The sequence below is a fragment of the Myiozetetes cayanensis genome, unplaced genomic scaffold (genome assembly GCF_022539395.1).
Source record: "Myiozetetes cayanensis isolate MyiCay16 unplaced genomic scaffold, myiCay2020 scf15, whole genome shotgun sequence".
Classification (NCBI taxonomy): Eukaryota; Metazoa; Chordata; class Aves; order Passeriformes; family Tyrannidae; genus Myiozetetes; species Myiozetetes cayanensis.
The window spans coordinates 4350512-4375550 of NW_026087159.1; the positions used below are offsets into that span (position 1 = coordinate 4350512).

Consider the following 25039-nt stretch of genomic DNA (forward strand, 5'->3'; position numbering starts at 1 on the left):
AGAGGGGCTCTGACACTGGAACTCAGAGCCTGCCTGTCCCAGTGAGTCACTTGTGGGGATGGTGATGACCCCTCCTCAGGGCCAGGAAAGTTCTGCCTGAGGTTTGCAGCCTCTCGGGTGCCAAAGCAGATCAGCTGTGGGACAGGGACAAGCACCCAGCCATGTGCTGGCTTCTGCAGGACCAGCACCTGGAGCCCATCAAAGCAAAGCCACTCAGGCATATTTAACCAAACACTTACTTTCCATTTTATTCAATAATTGCTTTAATACTAAAATGCATTAGATGCTCAAAGCAGAGAAAAGAAAATCACATTTAGGTGAAAAACAAAGTTCTCATCAGATGAAAAAATCCCAATGTGGCAGGTACACCATTTGGAAACAGAATCGTAATAATTTAATAAAGCTGCTTTATCATCTTCATAAAATAGACAGAATGGTGATTCTTTTTTTTTTCCTTTTTCCATTTTGTTGTTTACAATGATTCAATCACTGTGAAAATGTACATAACATACATATCAGCATATACAACAATTTATTCTTCATATACTCGGCAACGGAGACACCATGACGAGACGTACCGCGCTCAGTCCCGCGGCAGCCCAGCCACCGCCGGCCTCGCCAGGCTGCAAGGAGGCGTGTGCTGCTGAGAGCCAGTTCCATGAGGAGTGTTTGGAGATTCTATCCCAGCTTAGATCAGCTGAACATCAGCTGATGCCGGCGAAGGCTCCGTCTCAGCAGTGCTTGCAGCGGGGGCAGCTGGGCTTCTCCCCGGCGGGTACCGCAGCTCACAGGTTGGATCAGAGATTACCCATAGCTGCAAAAGCAGCTGTAGCAACAAGACCATCAATTTTCCCCAATGACAGACAAATGTGTTTTCCATTCATAATTAGTTTTTTTTTTTCCCCCCAAGAATAATTTCAACATACCCATCAGACAGTGTGTTCTTTACAAAAGCAACTTGTTTCCTATTTGTAAAAAAAACCCCAAAAAATAAAAAAAAGAAAGGAATTCACTTCTGCACAACGTGTGATCCACAGGCCACCTCCAGCTCACAACAAACAGGGAACGGCAACAACATCAGTAGGACAGTGCTCAAGAGGGATTTTTCCAGCCATCAGTCATCCCTCCCAGCCCTCCACCATTCCTCCCAGCATAGTCCTGCAGCCTCGAGGGTGGGAAGAGCCAGGGGCACCCCAGGGAGCAGGGAAGAGTTCAGCCCACTGGCCCCCAGCCCCAGGGCTGCTCCAGATGGGTCCTCGTCATGCTCGGGGGAGAATCGTCGGTGGCTGCTGCTCTCCTGGATAAAGAGGGGAGCAGAGCAAGTTTGCCCGAAGGAAACCAACGGATCCCAGCGATTTTTCCTGAACCAAATCTGAGGACAGGTTTAAGTTATTAAAAAGCACAATAATTACATCTGGAACTCTCCCAAAAAGCCTTCCCGCCCCCCTGCAGCTCGGAACATTTTTTGCATGGCCAGTTCTGATGCAACTAGGAAAAAAACCAAGAGACTGCGATTTGCCCAGGAGCCTGAACTCATCTCGAGTGACACAGAGGGACAGTGACAGGAGTACCAAAATATTCTGGAGAGGGCCAAGGCAGAGAAGCTGGGGCCACTCCCTGGGTCTCCCCTCAGCCCCGCACAGCGAGGCCGTACCAGGGAAGGGCCCCTCGCTCAGCATCCCCTGCTGCAGCCTGGGTCAGCCCAGAAAACTGATGTTTAAACGATTTTCTTGCAGGCATAAGGGTTTGCTGACCTCTTTAATGCCCCCTTTTAATAGAGAATTATTTCACATTCTTTCTCAGCTGTGCTTTTATTCAGAGTGGCAAGGAACGTTTCCTCTGGGTAAATTAGAGAAATGTTTCTATTTTTTCTTTTTTTTTCTCTCTTCCTTTTCAGTTAGCATCTATTTTTCATCCAAAATGCTGGGCTGGTGGTGGCAGCTCCGCAGGCAGAGAGCAACACTCGGCAGAAATTAACGGCCGGTGCTTTTCCAGACAGCTGGGGATGATGAGGGGGGGACCCACAATCCCCATCCCACGATGGGGCAGCTGGGTCCTATCCTGGCAGAGATGTGGGGCACATGGGGTTGTTGCCCTGGGAAGCCAAGAGCATCTGACATACGGGGGCATCGCAGGCTCTGTCTTTCAGCAAACGCATATGAGAAGCTTCCCCCCCAGCAAACCTCCCCGAGCTGACAAAACCAGGTAACATCAGAACAAACCCAGCCTGACGGTTACAGAACGCCCAGTTACTCCAATAGCCTCAAGCCAGCCCCTTTCTTCTTTGCTTGTGTTATTAAAAAAAAACACATTTGGGGAAAAAACCCCAGAAATAAATGACAGCAGTAACGGTACACAGGCAGGAAACACGGCAGGAACAGAAACAACATATCCCTGAAAAATGGGCTCAGAATCCAGAACACGGGGGAAAATCCCCGGTTTGCTTTCTGGAGGGATGCAGGACATCACATTAACACATGGGATGGGAGCTGAATGAGGTAGTCATCACACCAGTGAGGGAAGTGTAACAAATTTCATTAGATGACTGTTTTTTGTTGATTCTTTCCCAATTCCTGGACCTAGCAAGTGGCAGGGGGAACAGGCTGACTGCGGACCTGTCTCGGACTGGCTATGGCTTCAGCCAACATCAATTTGCCCCAGAAAAAAAAATGGCTGGAGTTTAATTTTATTATGAGGATAATAATGATTGCATCTTGTTTTCTTGTTTTCATTTAAATAAATCAAAGTAACAAATACTTTATCATGATATGTAGACCTAGAAAGACTTTTTCTCTAGAAACCACTAATTTTGACTTGCTGGTACAGCAAACATTGGCAAGAGCTATATATTTTCCCTTCCATAATCAATTTTAAATTCTAGGAAACATTATTTAGGGTAGGAAAAATCTGTTCAGTGAAGGGTTAATAATAATAGTAAAAATAATAATACACTAACTGAAATCCTCCTACTTTACTCATACCTCACTGAGGAATTATCACTGCAAGAGAGCAGAGAGCTGTGGAATCCCTTCCCTCTCTCCCTTCTACAAAATGGCTATTAAAGTAGCTCAATTTTTAAATCAATTTTATATGAGTAAATTTGTACCCACACAAAAAAAGTCCTTAATTATGAGAAAAAATAATGAATTGCTTTAATTTTTTCTCCATTAAGAAGGCACATTAATTGAATTAGTAGCGTTGTTACATATCACCTGTCTGCCCCTAAATTAACATCACTATTGCTCATTCCATACTTATTTGTGAAGCAGGGATAGAAGGAAATCAGAACAGTCTAAAATCCATGCCATGATGACATACATACACACACACACTTGGTGTAATTGTAACTGGGAAACACTGACTTGGATGTGTGTGTCTAATTGAGAAGGTAATTTAGATCTCTTAAATAATTCCATCTCTTTGATTTGGAAATGATTGGAGACGGGGGATATCTAAATCTGGGAACTGGAAAAAAACAAAAACAACCAACTTCTGCAAAAAAAACTTTCCATGCATTGCCTTGAAATTACGCAAAAGAAATGGATAAGGGAAGAAGTTCAGCACAGTGCATCTGACAATTGCAATCCAGGAAGGATTTTCCCCAAAACATATTCCCGTAATGCCCTGTCACTGCCCTGCAAGAGCCAGGGGAGGCTGCAGGCAATGGTGGGGGCTGGAAGAAGCGCTTGCTCCACCGGGGCTGCAAACTGCAGGGTCCCCAAAGTTTAAGTAAGATGATTGTGATTTTTTTTTTTAATTCTTTTTTTTTTTAAGCCTGAAAGCCTTTTGCCATCACTAGACATACAGTAATTTGCAATATCAAATACAATAATAGTACAGATAAGCATGTGACAGCAAAAGGATTCATAGTTGCAGGGGTGTCCATAGCAAAACACCAACACCTTAAAATACAAACAACCTCGTGTTGGGTGAATGTGGAAACTCACCCGACTGTCACTTTGAACAGCCGCACACGAGAAACAGCCGCTACTTTGTCCAGACTACAAAACCGCCAGGGTGGTTACTAAAGATGTCCGAATAAGGAATTTGCCACTCAATTCTTTTCCAGGAATGGAAATTTATCTTTGTTTTGAGATATAAAAATATATAAACTCCAAGGAGGGGATACCGAGCACTCCTGAGGACTGGGGGTGGTTCTCGCCTCTGCCCCCGCCACCCGCTGCCTCCCGGCAAAGCAAAACACCGGCTACTCCGCTCCGGCTGCACACCCCTGCCGCCTGTCGAGACAAGTGGGATTGTCACATTAACGATAGCTTCATTTATAAACAATACATTTAGGGAAAGCTTTTAAATACAGCAATCTGTGAACCATTGGTAAGCGATAAAAACAATCTGCGCTGGGAGTCGTGCGGTCCCTCATTCCTCATCCTTATCCTCATCCTCCTGTCGCCGGGTGCTGCTCAGAGGACGATGTCCTTTAGTCTCCGGGCACCGGGTGAGTCCTTTTCCCGGCGTTCCTGCAGGAGCGGGTTGCCCTCCTGCCCACTGCTCTCGCTGTCCGCCCCCCGGGGCTCTGCCTCCGTCGGCCGGGAAGGGCCACTATTCCCAAAGGGCTCCCGTTCCCGGTTGCCAGCACAGTGCCCGGCACCGTAGGGCGCCACCGGTTTGCCGGACAAAGGGCTCTTCAGGTGGAGGGGCGAGGTGACGGGGCTGACGGCCTCGCACCCATTGCCCGCCTCGCGGACGGCGCCGCTCACCTTGGGGCTGCAGGCGGCCGGGTCCACCGTTCTTTTGCCTTTGGGGTTGGCGAGCCGCTCCTCGGCCGCAGGCTCACCGCCCTCCTTGCCGAAGGTGGCGAAGGTCCTTTTTGTGCTGCAGTCTGCATAAGGCTCCGTGTCCACCGCCGTCGCCTCGATGGAGAGAGCGATGACGTTCCTGCCGTGCTCGGGGGACTTGGCGCGGCTGGGGACGGCACCGCGGGGCATCCAGCACCTGTCCGAGTGGCCCAGGATGCGGCACTCCTCCCGGCAGTGAAATCCTTCGCTCTGATCTGCGTGGGGAGAACACAAGGGATGGTGAGGAGGGGAGCCCAGCTGGGGGTGCCTACCAACCATGCTGAGCCAGGTGCTGCGCATCCCCCCACTCCCAAGGAGAGGTGATCCTACCCCAAACAGCAGTGATTCTAACTCAAACAGCAATTGGCTTTAAGGCAAGGCTCGGAAGAGGGATTGTGCTGCCATTTCTTGGCTGCTCTACAGACTGGAGTTCAATTTCCAACAGGTTGTGTGTCACCTGCCACCACCAGACGAGAAACCTGGGGAAGGAGTGACAGCAGCAAATCCATCACAGAAGGTCTGTCTGTGTATCAAGCCCTCAGAGCCAGTGGTTCCTGGGTTTAGTGACCAGCGTTAAAATCCACCACGTTTTAAGCCACCTTGGTTTGACATGACATTTAAGCTTGACTTTTTGCAGAGGTGGGAAAGGAAAAGAGGGAGGAAAGGAAAAAGGGAGGAAGGGAGATTCTTTTTGGTCCTGGTGTATATGTGTGTTTTAACTTGTTGCTTAATCCCCATTGACCTCCCACACAACAGAGGCTTTATAAATCTCCAAGATTGTCCACTCCACTGAAGATTAAATGTGTCATTCCCAGTGCTGGGGCTTTATTCATACGAGAGCAATAAAGATCCCTTCTCTTGACTTGGGGCTGTCCCAACACCACTTTACAGTGCTGAAATATGGCGTGATGGTTTAACCCTTTCCAAGGACCCTCCATTTCTAGGTCCAAGGGCTCCCAGGCAAGTGCAAACCCTTGTGCCTGGTGCTTGTGTGCATTCCCACGCTGCTGGCCGATCCCAAGGGATGACTGCACTGCTTCACCCCCACATCACAGATGGACAAACTGGGGCCCAGGGAAGCAGCCAGGCTCAGCCAAGTGCAAAGCTGGAAATCAAATCCAGCAGTTTCACCGTCCACTGACTTTTCTGAGCCTCCGACTGCGGCTCCCGCCGAACACCACAGGATCCTGGCCGCTTTTCAGTCTCAGCTTTTCCTTCATTTGATAAGAGCTTGTAATTTCAGCTGGTCCTCTTAAAGCACAACCTTTCCCTATGCAAAGACCTACCTTCCTTCCTACCATAACCTACATACACGCAAAGCAGCATTAAAGCACTAATGCCATTACCCATACGAGACCGCGCTCGGTCGGTGCCGGTTTGATGGATCGAAGGTGGCAAAGGTGCAGACTCAGCCTGGGTTTCCTCCCTGTCTGTCTGCAAACCATTCATTTTGATGCTCTGTACATCTGTGTGCATAACCTCCGCTCCTCAGACACATTGGTATTTCCACCACATTCGAGCACTAGGGCGGCTGATAAAAATTCTCAGCACATAACACAATGCACCAAAATATGAGCAGCTTAACACTTACAGAGAATAAACGAGTAAAAGGCAGACCTCAAAAAAAGAAAAAAAGGAAAAATAACACCAAAAAAGGATTTTTTTTTTTAAAGGAGAAGAAGCCAATTAATTGAAAAATCTATGGGTAAAAGATCAGCTTTTTCTCTACATCAGAGCAGTGACACAGTGGTGTGGAGCGTGGCTCTGGGCAGAGGGGAGGAGGTCTGGGTTTTGGCAGCTGCCTTTACAGCAGCTTGAGAGAAGGATGCCCTGAGCCCTATGCACAGAACAACCTGCACCAAGCTCTAAAAGCCCATGATCTTATACTTTAATTCTGTTAATTTCAAGTACTTGAGCAAAATAGGAAGAAAAAAAAGAAAAACTGCCCAGAAAGTGTTGCTGTCTCCCTATTTATCCACAGCTTAACTTCAAAAGGGTGCTACAGGCATACAAAGTTGTGTGTTCTGGCTGTGATAGCACAGGACTTGGTGATGGCTGGAGGGGCTACAGAAATATCTTGGATTCTCATCCCCGATGAGACACTGATTTATTGTGCTGTGTGACCTTGGGCACGTTGCTGGAGCACACATCACTTCAGTCTCTCCACAAACATGAAAGGCCAGATCCTGGGAGCATGCTGGGCTGGCTGGTCCAGTGTGGGAAGGCACAGGGGAGCTGCTGTTTCTCACCTTCCTCACCCAGAATCATGGCTCAGCCCCGAATCTATCCAGCCAAGGCAAACCACTCTCCAGAGAGAGCACAGGCAGGTTTTTCTTGCCTTGATGCATTTATTCCAAGCTGTCATATTTTACAGTTAAAAACAATAGGAGGACTTCCCTGATCACTGCAAGTGGATACTACTCAAAGTCTAGAAAGGGACCCATGCTTTAAGAGCAGTTTCACTGAAGATGTGGTGTGGAGCCTATCTGCCAGGGAGGTAATAGCTTTGGACACCACAATGCTTGTCTACAATTCACACCAGCAGCAGCTGAAATGCAGGGAGAAGAGCTGAAAAGCATTACATTAAATTACAGTGTTTCAATCTTTTACTTTAGGAAGGGAATGTTAACAAGACTGAAAGAGGCTGGGCTGACAGGCAGAGGGGCAGAAGTCACCATCACCCACAGACCTGAGACAACAGGTAGCTCCACAGCACATTCTGTCACTCTGCTTCTGCCCCTACCACACATCTCAGCCTTCAGACCACATCCTGCAGCCAGAAACCATCCTGCTCTCAGGGACAACATGTGTCTAGGCTGCCCAGAGAAGCCCTGACCTGGCAGCAGAGCCCTGAGGAGAAGCCTGTTCTCCATGGCGGAACGGGTATCCTCAGCTACTCATCCATCACTGTCTTACCCCTGTAGTTGATAGAAAATACTGTTTTTACGCCACAAGAAAGTCCTGTTGATAGACAGAAACACCACTCCTCTGCTATCCCAGGGCCAAAGAAGGCATGTGCAGCAGGGTCTGGGCTTCTCCACTGGCTGATCCCAGAGCTGTTACCTCACATCCTCCTCCTGCCCTGAGCAGAGGCAGGCACGGAGCCGCCGGGCAAGCTCCTGGAGCTGCCCTTTGCAGCTCCAGTCTGACTCACCCAGCCTTGACAGCACCCAGGACAGTCATTCACGTTCACATTCACATTACTGTACTGCTCTGTCTTTTTTTTTTACCACTTTAACAATCGGAAATAGGACAACAGGAACTTCTTTTAGAGCCCTAGATCTGCCCTAGTCAATACGACTGTTACTGTCTGCACTAAAAAAATGTTCTTAATGCAAGGAGCAAAGCCCAGGTAATAAGTACTGCACACGCATGACATGATAAGTGGCAGGCAGACAAAACAGGCGGCTCTTCACCTCCCTGTGGATGGCAGGGGGCTGAGCAAGCTGGTGTGAAACTGCTGCCTGACTGAGTTGGGTGAGAGGGAGAAACAACAGAGGGGCAGAGTGGGGTGAGACCCAACGAGGCTGGCAGGGATCTACTGGACAGCATAGGCTGGGGATGAGGAACGCTATGGCCCGGGAAAGGGGAACCCCACAGCACAGGAAAGGGGAACAACACAGAACAGGGAAGGAGAAAACCATGGCCATGGGGAAAAGGAACACCATGACACAGGGACAGGGAACACCACAGCCCTGGGATGGGGAACACCGTGGCCCAGGGCTGCGCGAGCCTTCCTGAGCTGGGCTGGGTTTTCTGATGAGCTGAGGACATCACACACACTGGGGTGATAGTCCTGTTGCCACTTGGGCTGTGGGGACATCCGTGTGGCCCCCAGGTGGTCTGGAGAGATGCTGAGCAGCTCACCTGAGCACAGGTGTCATTCACAGGTGATAGCTGTATGCAAGATAAGCAGGTCCTGCAGCAGCAATGTCCCTATTTCAGACAGTCTGCTCTCACCCAGCACAAATCCTCAATCTTGTTTCAGAGCACCTTAGGACAGGGTCACTTTCAAAATGTTCCCCAGGTACAAAACGTACTGGCAGAAGCATCTTCATCAAGAGGTAAGCTTTATCCTGAAGTCACACTTGGCAGGAAAAAAGTGTCATTGCTAAACGTAAGCTCTCGCATAGCAAATATAAAATAACATAAACCCCACAGCCACCTCTGGAATAAATATACTCCTCAACAAGTAAAGCAAAAACCACACTGAGCTCCAGATTTCAAAGCTTTTCTGCTCACAACCTGGGGGACTAGCACAAAGGCAACTAGAAACCAACCCCAGCCAGCCTCAAGCCCTAACTGCACTGCCTGTGGGTCCCAGCCAGGCAGCAGATGCTGAAAACCAGCATCTCTCCTAGGAGAGACAAAATCCCCTGCCCAGCCAAGACCCTCAGCACTTCCCAATTCCACTAAGAAAGCTCTTGGTCAGAAGAGCAGGGAGACAGGAAGGATGCCTGAGAGTCAGAGCGCAGGAGGAGCAGCAAAGGACACATGATGGGCAGTGGAGCAACACAGCCTCCAGCTCCAAACAGGAAGGGTCTTCCCTCACCAAAAGGAGGGATTAAGGAATGTCCAAGGTGAACAAGTGTTCCTAGTCTCCTATTCAACACCCACATACCTGCGGCAGAACAGCACAGAGAGGGTGTGTGAGGTGCCCATTCAGCTCTCAGAGCAATTGAATTATCTCCAGTGGAATTGCAGCGCTGGCCAAAGAGACAAAGTTAAATCGTAGCAAGGTGCAAGTGCCTGGGAATGTAATATTCCTGATAAATGGCCAGATGACATGTGCTGTTATACAATCTAAGGTGCAATTTGGGCGATGACAATAGTCCCTGGAGTTTCCATTTTCAAACAGCCGCTCAGTTCAATCCAATCCATGTCAGAGCAGCTTTGCCGAGGTGAGTAAGTAGAGCTCATTTGTGCTATTACATGGGGAGCAAGGAAAAGGAGCGGAGGAGTCGCTTGAAAATGAAAAATAAGCTAAAAAAAAAAGAGTGACTGGAAGAATCTGAGCCTTCTGGGACATGAATGGGGCAGCAGGTACATAGGTGAGCGTTGTGCCCCAGCCCAAAGTCCCCAGCCCTGTGCCTGCCCCAGCCAGGCACGGTGCCTGTACCTGGGCTGGTACCACAGGTACCCTCGTGCAGGGGCCTGGCTTTATCTCCACATTTCGGTGTTCCTTCAGCAACTGTATGATTATACTGTAATCATGATGACACTGCTCCTGGGTACAGCAAACAGCACGATCATTAAAAAATTCATTTCAAAATCTTCCTGGAAGCTAATAAATTTTACAGCAGTTTCAATCCTTTCTCATTGCAACAAAGAAAAGCTTAGTTCCAGACAAATTAGAAGTAAATTGATTGCCTTAGGGGAATCTATTCAAATATCACTTTTCCATGTTAGAAATCTCTTCCTGAAACAAGAAGAGGAGAACCAGGGAGAGCCAGCACGGGAGGGATGTGGAAAAGCAAATCATTAAATCTCAGTTCATGAAACTGAGGGGTGGGGGGGGGGAACAAACTTAAAATAAAATGCAAATGTCTCACTGGGGTGCAGGCCCAACATTTGTGATGGAATTTATGAATAATAAATATGAATAAATAGTAAACACGAAGGGATCAAACACTGCTGTGGATGTTTACTCATGGTTAGCCATCTTTCATGGACAATGCACAACTGCATTATTTAACACTCCTCTTCCAGCTAAGCTGGGGTTTCTTTTCAACTCCAGCACCTTCATTTTCTCAGGAATGTATGCCACAAGGCACAAGGTGTGGCCCCCCAGCCCCTGTGCAGCACCCACCACCCTCAGCACTCTGACAGAGCCCACTTCCACTCCGCTCCAAGAGGAGCAGCTGTTCCTGGTTCAGGAGCAGTGATCCACTGCATTACACTCCAGATAAACTAATAAGCTTGAGCAAAATACAAACAGTCCCCAGCCATGGTTCATCATTTGCTTGTAAATTAAAACTCTGCACCTCTTCCTTATCTCCCTCTAATAGCATAATATCAGGAAACAAGAGGTGGGGAATAGTGTATTATATTTTTGACCTATGGGCTTTACAGAGCCTTCCTCGCCTTTCCTAATAAGAAATCTCCAGTCAGTGCAGCAATGCAATCCTGGCAGGGCTTCCCTTGCACAATGCTCGGAGGATCCTAATAACCAGGAACAGTGACAAATGCTCTTTACTGCAACGAAGAGCCTTTCTTTTCCTCTCTTTCACCATTATTTGGGATTTATGCAAGCTAAAAACGCTCTATTTTTAATCCTGGATTGTCTGTCCCGACACAGAAGGTCAACAGTGCTTGGACAAAGCACTGTAATTATTTTAACGAAACAACGGATGTGAATTAAATTAATTTACTGGGCAATTGCTGATAAGGACCCATGGCTGAATGCTGCTCATGGGCAGCACTTCTGGAATGGTCAACGGAGAGTTGTGAGGGAGCTCATTCCCAGCTGTTGCAGACACAGACCACTCCCAGGAAGCGCCAAGGACTCCCACTGATTTACACCAGCCAAGGGTTGGCCCATTCACCCCTCCCCCGGCTCTGTATTACCATTAATAACTCCCTTTCTTCTGCAGAATGGTCCCTGTATTATGAATGAGAACTGATGAACAAACAGAGCTGGATGCCTGGCAGCTGCACACCGGAGGGTAAGGATAGATTTGATGCAAAGGATTTTCTCTAGAAAAATGCCTTCCTGGGCATGCTGATGCCTTTGGGATGAGAAGAACGCTATGGGAAGGAGGGCAATCACCTGAAGCAAAAGAAGATGGTGTGTGGGCATGCCACGCACTACAGCAGAGTCAGACCCAGAAGGTATTACGGGCTGGAATGCAATTTAATGCTGGCTGCTCCCCTTTATCCAGGACCGCAGGGCAATCCCCACCTCATTCACAAGGAAAAATTAATTCCCTTTCAGAAGACCGGCGGAACACACCATTTAAACTCCAATTAATCCTATTCTTAAGTGGTCCGTGGAGCTCATGCTGGCCCCTGAGTGGCGGGGATTTCACCTCTGAAACTCCGCTACTCATGCCTCCATACAGGGCTCATTAGCATCCTAACTGATGTTGGGATGCAGGATCCAGTCCTCGGAGAGGAGAGCACTCCGGGTTCTGATAGACCTTTTCCATCTCGAACCATTACAGCTCCGTAATTCATCAGCACAGCTCCCATTAATGCTAATGGCAGCTACTGCGCTGCCTGCACGAGCGCAGAATACAACCCCTTGACTTCATTACTGGAATTCAATTTCATTAACACTGGATACAGAGGGATTGTCCTAAATACACTCTTTCTTATACTTTTTTCATGTTAATGCAACCATTTGAGTATATTATACCCTGCAGAGATGGAAACATTTCTAGTCTGTTTAAACATATTTCCCACAATTGGGAGCAAAACTTTGTCTCCGTTTATGCCTTTGACACCAGCTGCCTTCCATTTAATGGGACTTTAGTCGCTAAAACAAATTAATCCAAAGGTTACTGTTCTCTGCTATTGTCAAAGATGAAACAAATTCACATTCAGGGTAATGCAGGACCAGCCAGACAGCCACATTCCAATAGCAGAAGTAAATCAAATTATTACTCTGTCCTATTCAAAATTAGGCGTTGCTCAGAAAATAGTTACTCAACAATTCTGATAAAAATTCAAGAAAACAGAAATTACAGTTGGGGGAGATAAGAAGCAATTCCCAGATGCTTGTACCAGGCCAGCTCCTGGCCCAGTGCCTGTCGGAGAAGCATCCCTGCCCTCACTGCAGGAATGTGGATGTTTGCTCCTTGGGAGGCTCATGGTGAACATACTACTGCAACCAGCACCTCCCCTGGCCAGGAAGAAGCAGAACAACCCATCCTCACCCTCTCTCCGCAGGGATGAGAGGGCCAGGGCGCTGGCAGGAGCGGGATGCTGCCCAGCCCCTCCTCCTGCCACCCGCCCAGCACAGCTCTCCCTTCCCTGCAACATTGCTGGTCCTTCCACACAACAAGTGAGAAATAAAGGAGATGAGGTTATAAATGCTGATACATAATTTACTCCTATTATCAAGATTAAACACATCTTTGCATGCTTAGCATAAAACAACTGCCTTTCCCCAGATTTCTCAAGGACATGCATAAACTTCATTATTATCTAAATAATCAAAAGAGTATTTCAATAGAATATTTAACTGTCTGCCTACTGGAAACTCAGAGCCTTAATCTAACACTGATCCTCTGTTGTCCTTCATGTAAATATTGTTGGGACGTCAGCCAAAGCCTAGGGAAGTGAGCTTCATCTTGGTGGATGGGAATCTCTCGTGTCAGATACAGTCAGCCTGACTAATGAGACCTACAGCTTGCCAAAACCTACAGCCTCGCTGTCTGTTCCAGCTATTGAATGCGTTCAGAAACCCAGTGGCACCAGCCCAGCAGTCTACAGATCCCAATCAACTATCAATAGCTTAAGTGTAAGTGATTGTGTATGAAGTACGAGCCAAATGTGTTTCCTTTTTCAGTTTTAGGACCTCCAGTATTGTTATTGCACCAGTAATGCTTGCATGGAATTAATCATAGACGTACCCACAAGGCAAAACATTATGAGAAGCTCTCTGTACTTCCTAAAAGTGCGCAGCTCTGAAGAGTAGAGGGAGCTGGAAGGCTTCCCAGCACGATAGGGCGTTCCCCATCGTCAAGAGATAGCAAGGGAGTTTTTCCCCTTTTTTTAGAAAACCAAAATGTTGGTTGCTGGCCATCTGTCATCATGACATTGACCTCTCATGCCTCCATCCTGGAGCGCAGCGTTAATGCCCTCCCTGGTGCTCTGCTTTTTTGGATGAACATGGAGTTTTCCATGCTGGTGGATCTTCTCATCTGAAGCACAGGGATGTACCCTGATGAGACACTGGCCTAGGGTGGCGAGTGCATCAGAAAATCCCAAAGGGATCTGGGATGGCCACAGAGACAGGTCTGCAAAAGCTTCTCTACATTGTCCAGCACCCAACAGTGCCTGACCCGGCACCACAACTCACAAGGACACTCCTGTTCTCTCTGCATGGCCATGGATTTACACAGACAGCTCAAAGGAGGCTCCAGCTCCACATCGATGAAGGACAACAGCGATGCCAAGGGGATTGCCAGCTGCAGGTCAGACTGGCCCCATGGCCAACAGCAGAGATCACAGAATTGCCAAAGTCTGGGAATCTGGCCCATTTAATTAGATGAAACTTCATTACGGCAATTAAGTTCACCTTCATTAATTCAGAGTGCAGATAAACATGCATGTAAAATTACTACAAGGTCAATAATCAAATCTAAAACCTCACTGTAAGCTTGGGGAAATGACACTGCCTGTGAGTCATGGACAACCTCAATTCCAGAAATCCAGCTAAGGTCTCATCCCATCCCATCCCATCCCATCCCATCCTGTTGTGTTGGCCCTACAACCGTGGGGTGAGATGGAGAACAAGCCTTTGAGTATGTCTGGGGCTGTTAACTGCAGAGCTGCAGGGAGATGGCTGAACAACAGGAATGGAAAATAAAGTATTTTCATGACTTCCATAAGTACTACAAGGAAAGCAGTCAGCTCCACAGCTCCAGTCCTCCCGGCCAAGCTGATGCCAATCCATGGGCACCCGGGCAGTGACACTGAGTCCTACATGGGGGGTCTGCACAGCACCCTGTGGTCCTACCACACATCCCTTGCTGTGACTCCAACACAGAGGTAGAAGACTCCTGCTTCCCAAGACAGGCTGCTCCAGTGCTCTGCTCCAGCAAGCTCTGCCCCAGCCTCTGCCAGCACAGCCTCCGATGATTTCTGGTTTCCCAAGGCACGTTCCTGAAGCACTGCCCCGAGGTCAGGCTGGATTGTGTTGGCTACTGGCTCCAGTTCACAGGGCTGTCAGCTAAATTGTACCACAGCATCATTACTCCCAGTGATGGTGTGACAGACAGACAGAGCCCAGCTGGATTTTCAAAACCTAAGCGCTTTGCAACACTGACAGGCAAGAAAAAAACAACCACCAACCCACAACCCTGTTAGTCTGAGCAGGTTTTATCTGGAAATACCCAAAGCTAGTCAGTATAAGACCCCACAAAGTCATTCCTCTTGAACCACTTTCCTGACCAAACCTTTTAACTGTGACTGGGAAATAAAGGCCGGCGTTACCTGATTAGTCTAGTACCCACCACATCCTCAACGCGGCTGTTCTTCAAAGGGATAAAGCAAGGCTGAAATGACTGATGTAATTGGTGCTTTCAGACAGAGTTAGTGCAAGGAGAAGAGTCAAGTTCATTACACTGGAGTTCACCACAGGGCTGCAGCAGCTGAGGAGACACGGCCAGCGCTGGGGCTGAGTTGCTGGCTGGGCACCTGCTGCCCTGAGCAGGAGCATGAAATGAAGCCTAAGTGGGCGGGTTTAACCCAAACATGTCCCTCTGCAGTGGGAATCAGCCTGTTTATCCCCCAAGCACAAGAAAGGCGATGCAAGGAGAAGGCAGGCAGCACAGTCCTGCAGAAATTCTGCTGGAGCCCCTCTGCAGGGATCCACCCTGGCTGTCTGTGGCACTCAGATGTAATGCTGCCTCTTTGCCACTGCACGCTCGCCTCATTTCTAAAACACTTACACATGCAGCATGCATTAGAATTAAAAAACCATTAAACCTCGGAAAGGAAAAACTTTGACAGGATGCGTAATATACTAAGTATAATTAATTAAATTGGATGAGGCACTGGGGGACGAGAGAAGAGTGGATGGAGACTGTTCTTGGAAAAGGGATGGTAATGCACTGATGTTCAGTGTGTGCCATTAAAAAACAGCCTTGAAACAGGCAAGGATGAGCGTCAGGGGCTTCGAGAGATGGCACCAGCCAGTTGGGCACCTCAGATGCATAGCAAAGAAGGTGAGAGCAGGAAACATGGCCAATTAGAGCCCTAAAAAAATTATAATGAGGGTGGAAAAGGCACCCGAGAGAAGGAAGAACAGAAAGGGGATGCAGGATGCTAAATAGCAATGCCCTACCAGTGACAGCCCCCTCCAGAGAGCTTCTCTTGCCCACCCCATGAGGGTGCAGACAATGGACCATCATCACCACCCAGCTCCAGGTTCCTCAGAGCTGGCATGGGCATTGGGGCAGGCAGGAGCAGATTCATCCTGGAAAAGCATCTGGCTCTCTGTGGGATTATTCTTCAGCTATTTGTAACTCCGGGTGTGGTTCCCTAGCACAGGTAGCACCCTGCTGCATCCATCCATCCCCTCAGCAGCGGCTGAGGTGGGTGGGAAGCAGGAACCACAGCTGAGGCTGGGGAGGGAGCATCAAAGGCAGCCCCAGTCATCACAGCAGGCAGAACATGATGAGACAGGCACAGTCTGGCTGTTCAGCAGGACAAAGTTTTAACAGGCTTAGCAACAGCATCAGCACTGATCATTAGGCAATTACAACTGCTGAAAGTTGACAAAGCACCAGGACCAAATGAATTATCTCCCCAAATCCTGCAGGCAGGAGCATGGAAAAGAGAAAAGTCATCGTCAACAGCCTCTGATAGCTCACTGGGTGCAGCGCAGTAACTAAAAACTAAAGGGCTGCTCGTTTACTTGCTGTTTGGAGAGATGAAAGGGAAAGGCCAGGAAATGAGATCTTCAAAAACACTCTCATCACTCAGGGAGCGGTGGGAGGGAAGGTCCTGGAAACACTGATACAGCCAGGATTGCTCAGTGCCTGGGGATATCTGATTCAGAGGAAGGGACTGAGTGTGTTTGGAAAGGGAAGGCAGCTTTTGGCTGGGGGAGTTCGCTTCTGAATCATCCCCAGTGTGGTTACTTGCTCAGTTCTGCACATTCCTGCACAGCAGACAGTGCCAGCCAAGGGGACAGTCGTGAGCTCTTCTTGAGGATGTGCCAAAACCCACTCCTCCAGGGATCTGCAGAGTTTAATCCATGTGGGACCACGGTGACTCCCTGCTCAGCTCCCCTGCAAACCACGGGCTGCTCAGTTCTGTCACGCTGTGCTTCTCAAGCACAACCCTTCACTTTGAGTGACTAGGCACGCTTTTCGGAAAAACATGCAAATGTGATTTAAAGACTCTAAGTGATACAGAATATATCACATCCCTTGGGAACCTGTTCCAGGGGGTAATTATTCTAATTCCTAAAATCATGCGTCTCATTTGCAGCTGGAATTTTCCAAGGCAAACCTCCATCCCCCAGCAGCGGCTCTGCCTTGTTCGCTGAATTAGGGAGAGGTTCAGCAGCAGAGATCTCCTCCCTAAGTTCACTTCTGAATGCAGGCTTAGATGACCAATGACTCAAGCAAAGTTCAGAGCACATCCCCTGAGAATGCTCTCTCTCTCGGGTCGTATTTCAAGCCCAACGGTCTCAGTTGAAAGAGCCCTGCTGGATTCAAGAGGCTTTGAGCGAGGTCCTAAATCTCCAGATGTGTTCGGAGGGTGAAAACTGATACTTTCAGCTATACCCAGAAGCTCCTGATGCAGAACAGTCTCCAGAAAGCCAGGGGACATGTTTGCACTGACAAAGCATCTCCTCTCCACCTGCCTGCCATAGCTCAGTGGTCCCTGCAAGGCACGTCTGCCCAGTGAAGGGCTTGTGAGGATTTTTATGGTGAATTAATTGAACATATCTACCCAGTAACAATGGAGGAAGAATGAAAAAGAAGAGGGCAGGCAATGAGGGAATTGCAGGTAGAATTGTTCATTTTAATTACTTGTCTTTATTAATGTGAGGTTTCTGGATCCTACAGTGATGACTAATGGGTCAAAATATTTGCATGAGTGAATATACTTCCACAATAGGACACATAGCTAAAGGGTGGAACAGACAAAGAATTTTTGTTGGATTTTCCAGGGGTGTTTTCACCACAAGATGGAAAGACTTCCCAGAGCCCCGCAGTGTACCAGAGGGGAGCAACCCTATGTACAAGATAAACATTTTTATGAGGCACGGAAGTGCCCAGAAAAAGTGCAACAGAAGGTGTAAATAAGCGACAAACGAGGTAAAACATGGGTTATACTTGAGCTGTTTGTGTCTCCTTGGCAGTTGAACAAGCTGGATACAAGCATCAGGGCTACCTGTGCTCCTGACAGCACAGAAAGGAAACAAAAGTTTGGAACAAGCCAAACACATTCAATTTGCCTGAATAATTTAGGCTGCTGAGTTATCATGTGCTTCATGGACTGTCATCGAGAAAAGCTGTACTGCAGAGGAAAGGTCTGTAAATCAATGCATCTGAGGGACCCAAACTAATCAGAGAGCGGCTGCAAAAGCACCGCCTGTCAGAACAGATGCAGGACATGGAAGTCACCCAGCAAGAGCTGCGAGGCAGACAGCACTCCTGCACTCCAGGGACGGCTCCTGCTGTAGAAGACACGGCGAGGCCAAGCAGAGCACCAAGAAAACATGGCTCTCACTGAAATGTGCTGGTAAGCAGCAGTGTCAGTGGCACAAATAACAAATAAAGGGGCAACAGGAGAGCTGGAAGGGACTTTTGACAAGGGCATGGAGGGATAGGGCAAGGGGGAATAGCTCTAGACTGACAGATTTAGATTAGTTATTAGGAAGAAATTACTTTCTGTGAAGGTGGTGAGGCACTGGCACCAGCTGCCCAGAGAAGTTGAGGATGTCCCATTCCTGGAAGTGTTCAAGGCCAGGCTGGATGAGGCTCTAAACAAACTGGTCTAGAGGAAGGTGTCCCTGCCCACTGTAGGGGGTTTAGAAGTAGATTATCCTTAAGTTCCCTTTCAAGCCAAACCATTCTGTGATGTTGATGAACTGGCAAACACAGAGAGTGAAAAAGTCCAATATATACAGAGCACCCACCCAGGGACCCACCTGACCGTGCCAGACCATCTCCAAAGGTATTTATACTCTCCAGTAATGCAGCTACTGCTCCCAAAAACACTGGCACTCTGACTTTTCCCAAATTACCACTATGCACAGTTTTGACTTCATCTTTCTAGACAAATGCCTTTTCCCCACCAGGAGCTGCCCCTATATAACTTCTCACCGAGTTGTACCAAACCCAGAACCGCGGGTAGCTGAGAAAGTCGTTCCTCTCTCAGGTCAAACCCAGAGGCTCTCACCTGGCTCGGGAGCCGTTTGCCATTCACCAGCTGACTGGGGAAAGTGCCCGAGCAGACGAGGCAGCACCGCCTGCTGCACTCGCACCAGCTACTCCTCTGCCTCATCTCTTTAATGAAGCCGACACTTCCAAAGCAGTCAGAGGAAATCAAGTGCTCGACCTATTTTGGTTTGCAAGAGATGAGGACACCCACCTCTCCTGGCTTCTCACAAAAATTTTCAACGCTCTTCGCTCTTACGTTTTTCACATAAAACACTGCAGGAACAACCACAAAACCTGCTCTCCCCAGCACACACCCGGCACCAAGTCTTCTCCCTAGGAACTGCCAGAAGCTCCTCGCCTTCCACCCCCAGCAGCTGTGTGTCCTCAGCACCCCACAAGACATGGCACCCCCTCACTGCAGGGACTCTCCCGTGACTGTTGCCGTAGTTCCAGCCATGTGCCAGGGCAGCTCTGCGGCACAGAGCTCTCCAGCACTTCCCTAAGATGCAAGGTAGCATCTGTGGTGAAATCTCACCAAATGATCCAAGATAGTTTTCTCCAGCTGGGACTGATTGAATATAGCCTGGGCACCGGATGATGTGGGAAATCAGTCGTAGCTGAGCACAAATTGCATGCATAGAGGTAATTACTGCAGCACAAGGTTGGTAGCACCACTACCCACATGACAGTGTATCTCAGCAATTTTCATTTCCTATTGCTTCAATTCAGAGAGGGGTTTTTTCATCTTTTTTTTTCCTCTTTTTCTTCTTTTTTTTTTCCTGTGGTTCAATTTACTTGCAGGGAGTGAGTTAACCCAGGATTTCTTCAGGATAAAGCTCTGCCTTCACTACACCTAATCACTCCACATATCCAGATGTCCCCCTATTTATGACACCCAGACCTCGAGCCCAACCCACCTTGACCTGGCTCCACTTCCCTGCCCCAGCTGTGACTGTCACTGCTCGAAGGTGAGGTGACAGAGCAGTGACTGCTGGTCACCCACTGCCATGTGCTGTCACCCACAGCCAGCTGTGGATGTTGGTAATGAAACACAACATGCTGGTAGCTAATGAAGCTGGTTACAAAGCAAGTCATTCTTGAAAAGGGGTGCAAATACAATATGGAAAATGGAATAGAAAAGGGTTTCTGCTGAAAAATAAAAACGCTAGGAGAGCTAATGCTGAGAGCCGGGAAGCTGATCATTACTATTACAGATACTCAGCAAAAATAGGGCCACATTACGCTTACTGTTATTATACACATTGTGACTAACATATATCTATAATATCTGCTATGGAGACCTTATTTTCTAAACAGACACAGGGGTTAAATGCAGGATAGAAAGGGAAATCACTGTGCAAAGGCAACACACACCCAGCCAGAGCCTGGCACAGCCCACACTCCTGCTCCCCAGCCCACCCGTTCCCCGGCATACCTGCACGTACAGTGAGGAAAGGCTGCCAAACTCCTTAATAATTCTGTGACCCATTTAAAAATATCTAGTCTTACATTCATATATGCTGTATGAGAAATAAAATATAGCGCTCGCAAGTTTTGAGTGGCAGCACTTCTCTCAAGACAGATAAAAGCTGCGAGTTCTCTTTGCTGTTTGGTGCCAATTATCACAGAGTTTTGACTTATATATTATTACATAGATCATTTAGTAAAACAACCTACATACAAACCCAGTGGTGTGTCTCCCTTCAGCAGTTATCTGCAGGAACTGGAGCAGTTCAGACGCTCGCCCGTATCACTGTATTTTGGAGATGGGCAGGCTCCTTCCCCTGCACCCAGGGGAGATGCAGGCCCTGCCCTACAGCTCTCCACAGCATGCAGCCTAATTAGGAGAGGTCCAAGTGATTTATCGTTATTGCAGATACTGATTTAATTACACCGCTTTTTCAGAGGGAAAAACAACAGGCACCCAACTTGTACAAACCCCTCTGGAGACGCCGGTCCAGCGCCGTACCCGAATCACCCCCGCGCTGCCGGGCACATGTTTCGGGACCGTGGGAGGGATTTATCCTGATGGCAACCACCAGTGCCCAGAAGGCTGCTCTGAACTCGCCGCGCCGTGTGCCCTGCACCCGCAGAGCCGAGGGTCAGCACGCTGTTTGTGGTGATTATTCCTTTAATAAAGGGCCCTGTATTTTCCAGCGGCTGCAAAATTGATGCGGGTTGCCATGGCAAGCGCACACTTTCCCATTTAGTGGAATAATAGGCAGCTTTGTATAATTCACTGATTTCAGATGATTTCTCACCCCAAGCACAAGTCGCTCAAGTTACATAAGTCACCTGTTGTTTAGTCAATCTGGCAATTTTAATTAGAATAAATTTTTATGATTCCTCTTTGCAACACTTAGAGCTGCTCTGCCACCAGAATGCCGAGATGTCTGTAAATTATACAGGCCCCAATCACATCTTTTTTTGCTGTTTTAATTACAGTAACATTGCAGCATTAATCATGTAAGCCTCTGTTAAACAAGTAACAGCCATCCTCCATCATAATTAAAAAGAAAGGCCAAGCAAACAGGAGCTTTGGAGTTTACCATATTTTCTCTGAAAATTATATTTTAACTTAAGAGTTTCACAAACAGTAGTTTTATTTGGCTCTAATTAGTGTTGTGAAGGAAACACCAAAAGGTTAATAAGAGATGGTTAGTTTGTAATGCAAGTTTCCCAGTGCCAGCCCCAGCAGTTCAGTCTGTTTTCAGAGTCATTAACGATGTAGATTGATTACAGGAGGAGATCGGGAAGTGCTGGCTTGCTGCGTTAGCAGAAGGTTTGGTTTTATTCATATACCTTCCCTACTGTTAAATCTGGTGGCCATTACCTTGACCATTTTGCTAGGCTCAACTGCTGTGAGACAGAAAGTGTTAAAGGTTTCCTCAGAGGTTACTGGCAAAGGGGAAAAAAGTCCACAAGCCTTTTTTTGACTTGTTTTTAAGGCAAAAGAAAGCTGCAAGCTTGACTGAATTGCTTATTTATAATAAAGTAACTGCAAATCCAAGTATTGGGTAGTGGTTTTAGAAAAGGATGCTTTGGAAGAGCCAGGGTTAGAGGTGTCCCGTCCTTCAGCTGAACCCTGAGACAAAGATCTCTGCAAAGCTTTTGCTTAGGCTGGAGTTTAGGAACAGTTAACAAAACCAAGCACAAATAGAAGCTGAAATTCTCTAATCAGAAATAGCACTTCTTCATATCTTCTATAAATTGCTCTCCAGTCACCCAGCAAAAATATGGGTAAGCAATGACTGAATTTGACAAAATCTCATTAAAAAGTACAATAAAACACTAGAAACTCTCCAACTTTCTGGGCTGATCATTCATCCATTACAAACCTACACAACAGGGCACAGATTCAAGTTTTAATTTTCCCCTCAAAGTTGCCAAAATGCTCACATCTGGTGAGTGTTCTCTGTGCTTAGGGGAAAAGGACTCAAGGATCTAAAGGTTATAAGTCCTGTAACCCTGGATGGAGTAACTTCAGTGATGAAGACACTGCAAGAACTAACTTTGAAGGAACCTGAAATCTGAAGGAAGAGTGCCAGGAATGTGGGATATAGGATAATGCTTCTTCTGCAAACAAAGGAGGTTGCACATCTGTTTGTTATTTAATTCTGCTGTTGCAAAAAGGGATTTGCTTCACTCATTGCTACAGAGATGACTTCAGTGTCACCCCTGCCCCGCCATCACTATCCAGCATGGAATTCTCCAAGCTGTGCTCAAAGTTACAAAGCTGCAAAAGTAAGGAAGAGCAACAAGGGATCTGTCCATGCCAGCAAGAATGTCTGTGCATGGATTAAACCTCCTCGAGTGACCACTGCCCTGCCCTGCTGTGACACAACGTGGTGGTGACAGGAGCTGAGCCCTTCCATGGGGCAGCCTGTCCCCCTGCCATTTCTGCCTGTCCACAACACCCTCTGCAGAAGGAGCTAAGCACCACACACCTGGCAACAACGAGGGGCATCCTGAAGAGAGACTCATTAGTCTGAGCATCTTGACAGAATTTTTTCCAAGTTACATTCACTGGCCTAACAAAACATATTATGTTCCCCCATAATCCTGGCTGGGTAATGTCAGCAGGAGTTTGGGGAGGATGGAGAGAATATGTACAAAAGCATGAGTAACCACCACAGAGCCATCCATGAGCTGATTTAGATGCTCAACAAGTAATCACTTAAAAGTCTGGAATCATAAGACAATCAACTCCTCTTCCTAAAGCCCAGCTTACCCACTCGTCATAAAAATCCTTCTCTGGGGTTTCAAAGTATTGTGAGAAGCTGATTGTTCCCTCCAGGCTGGCCACTGCAGGAGCACCATGAGCTCACTGAGGCTGCTTTACCAGAGAGCCATGCAATAATACAGAAATCAGGAGAGCTGTAATAATTGACATTGCCCTGCAAAGAAAGCTTACAGCATTTATCCATCTTAAGGGATGTGCTGTCACTCACATATGAATGTCATACTTTATGTCTAGTGCTGCATATATGAATACAAGAAAGTAGGTATTTTTATTAATTTGTAGAAAGTCCCAGGGAAATGCAGCCTCCAAAGCCCTAGAATATGTCACTTAGGTCTTCATGTACATACAGCTTTACAGAAAGCCTTTTCTGCAGAGTAAAATGGAGATGCAGGTGGAACGACTGCTGGAAATCAGCTTAAAAAATCAACAGTTTCTAATACCTGTGTTTGCCTCCAGTTAATAACATTAGTCATGTTCTCAATTTACAACTGAAATGCACAACTATCTCCAGATAGTATGGAGATGAGCATAAGAACCAATTGGAATATTCTAGATAAAACCTGATCCCCTAAATGATGACATATGTGAGTAATTTGGGATACAACCAGCAAGAAAAGTTTCAGTGAATATCATGTGCCCAATTCTGCTTCACGTCCAAAGCTTATTTCTATACTGTGTGACAGTATAAAGATGACTTAACATAACCATTTAAATATAACTCATTTCTATTCAAAGAACTCTTCGTCTTGCTAGAGTTTATGGGACTCTGACACAATTAAACCACCTCTGTGAGCAAAGTTATGCAGATGTGGAAATGTATGCAGGATCAGGTCTTTCCAGATGACATTTCACGCGAACCTTTACTGCTGATCTGGCACCAGAAAAGTGGAAGTGATGCTTTTAGAAGCAATTCTCTGTAGAGATCCATTACTGACATTGCTTAAAAACCCTCTCATTTTGATTTTAAAGCTTTTCCACTATTTTATGGCTGTGGGGACCATTTCTAACAGTGCCTTTTTTATGATTAGTGAGTGCTTATTATTTTTGTATTTTCTATTTCTATTTTTATCTTAAACAGCAAATCACTGCCTCATTGGACCAATGATTTTCTTTCTACAGTTGATGGTTCGCACTGGGAATTAAGATAAGTTTGAAATCTGTTGCTTCTAACATTAAAAACATATATTTGAAATATTTCCTTTCTGATTTTTGTGATGGCAAGAACTCTTATGACTTATAGTGTACAAGAATGGCTCTCGCCCAAGGCAAGGTGAAAAAGGTAATAGAATGCATTTAAGCAGATCTAGGTGCTCGTATACATCCACACAAAGAAAACAAGCCAAACCTGCACAAACACTATGTTTGGAAGAGGGTAAAGGGATTTAAAGAAAAAAAAATCCCAGTATGAGCAAAACCTAGGGAGGAATAACTACCTGAATCACAAAACAGAGCATCTAGCCTCAAAGATGCTAATTCAGGTCCTGAGGGATCTAATCAACCTCTTTGTTGAAGTAAAGATAAAACTTTTTGACAGCAAACACTTTCTGATAAAATGGAATTTTCAATTACCCTGTGAAACATCTGGTCCACACTGCCATTTCCTGGGAAAAGCACCACCACACTGCAGCGTTGGAAAACATTTCATGCTGAGACTCCCCCGTGTTGCTGGGAGGAACAGGTGTCAGGAGCTTCAAACCTGATGGCAAAGCTCCCACGAACGCCGGCATCCCCCACAGCTGTCCACAGAGGCAAAGTGGAGGTGGGTCTCCTTGCTTCAGCTCCTTGCTGGAAGTCAAGAGTTCCCTCCAGTGCTGGACTTCGAGTCAAGGTTACACCAAGACAAGTGAGAAAATCCACCCCATCTTGCAATGAAATAGGCCAAGACACGAAGGGGGACCCCAGGATTTATCCCCATCCTCCAATAGACTTCT

General features: G+C 47.1%; 1 protein-coding gene across 2 annotated transcripts in view; it reads right to left on the bottom strand.

The window, feature by feature from the left end:
• Positions 1-222: 222 nt before the first annotated feature.
• The window catches only part of PCDH19 (protocadherin 19), a 58510-nt gene continuing 33693 nt past the window's right edge, over positions 223-25039 (bottom strand). For both annotated transcript variants that reach the window (XM_050310459.1, XM_050310458.1), the window contains exon 5: positions 223-5011. In XM_050310459.1, the coding sequence (XP_050166416.1) occupies positions 4422-5011 (590 nt within the window). In that variant the 3' untranslated portion in view covers positions 223-4421. The remainder of the gene's footprint in view (positions 5012-25039) is intronic.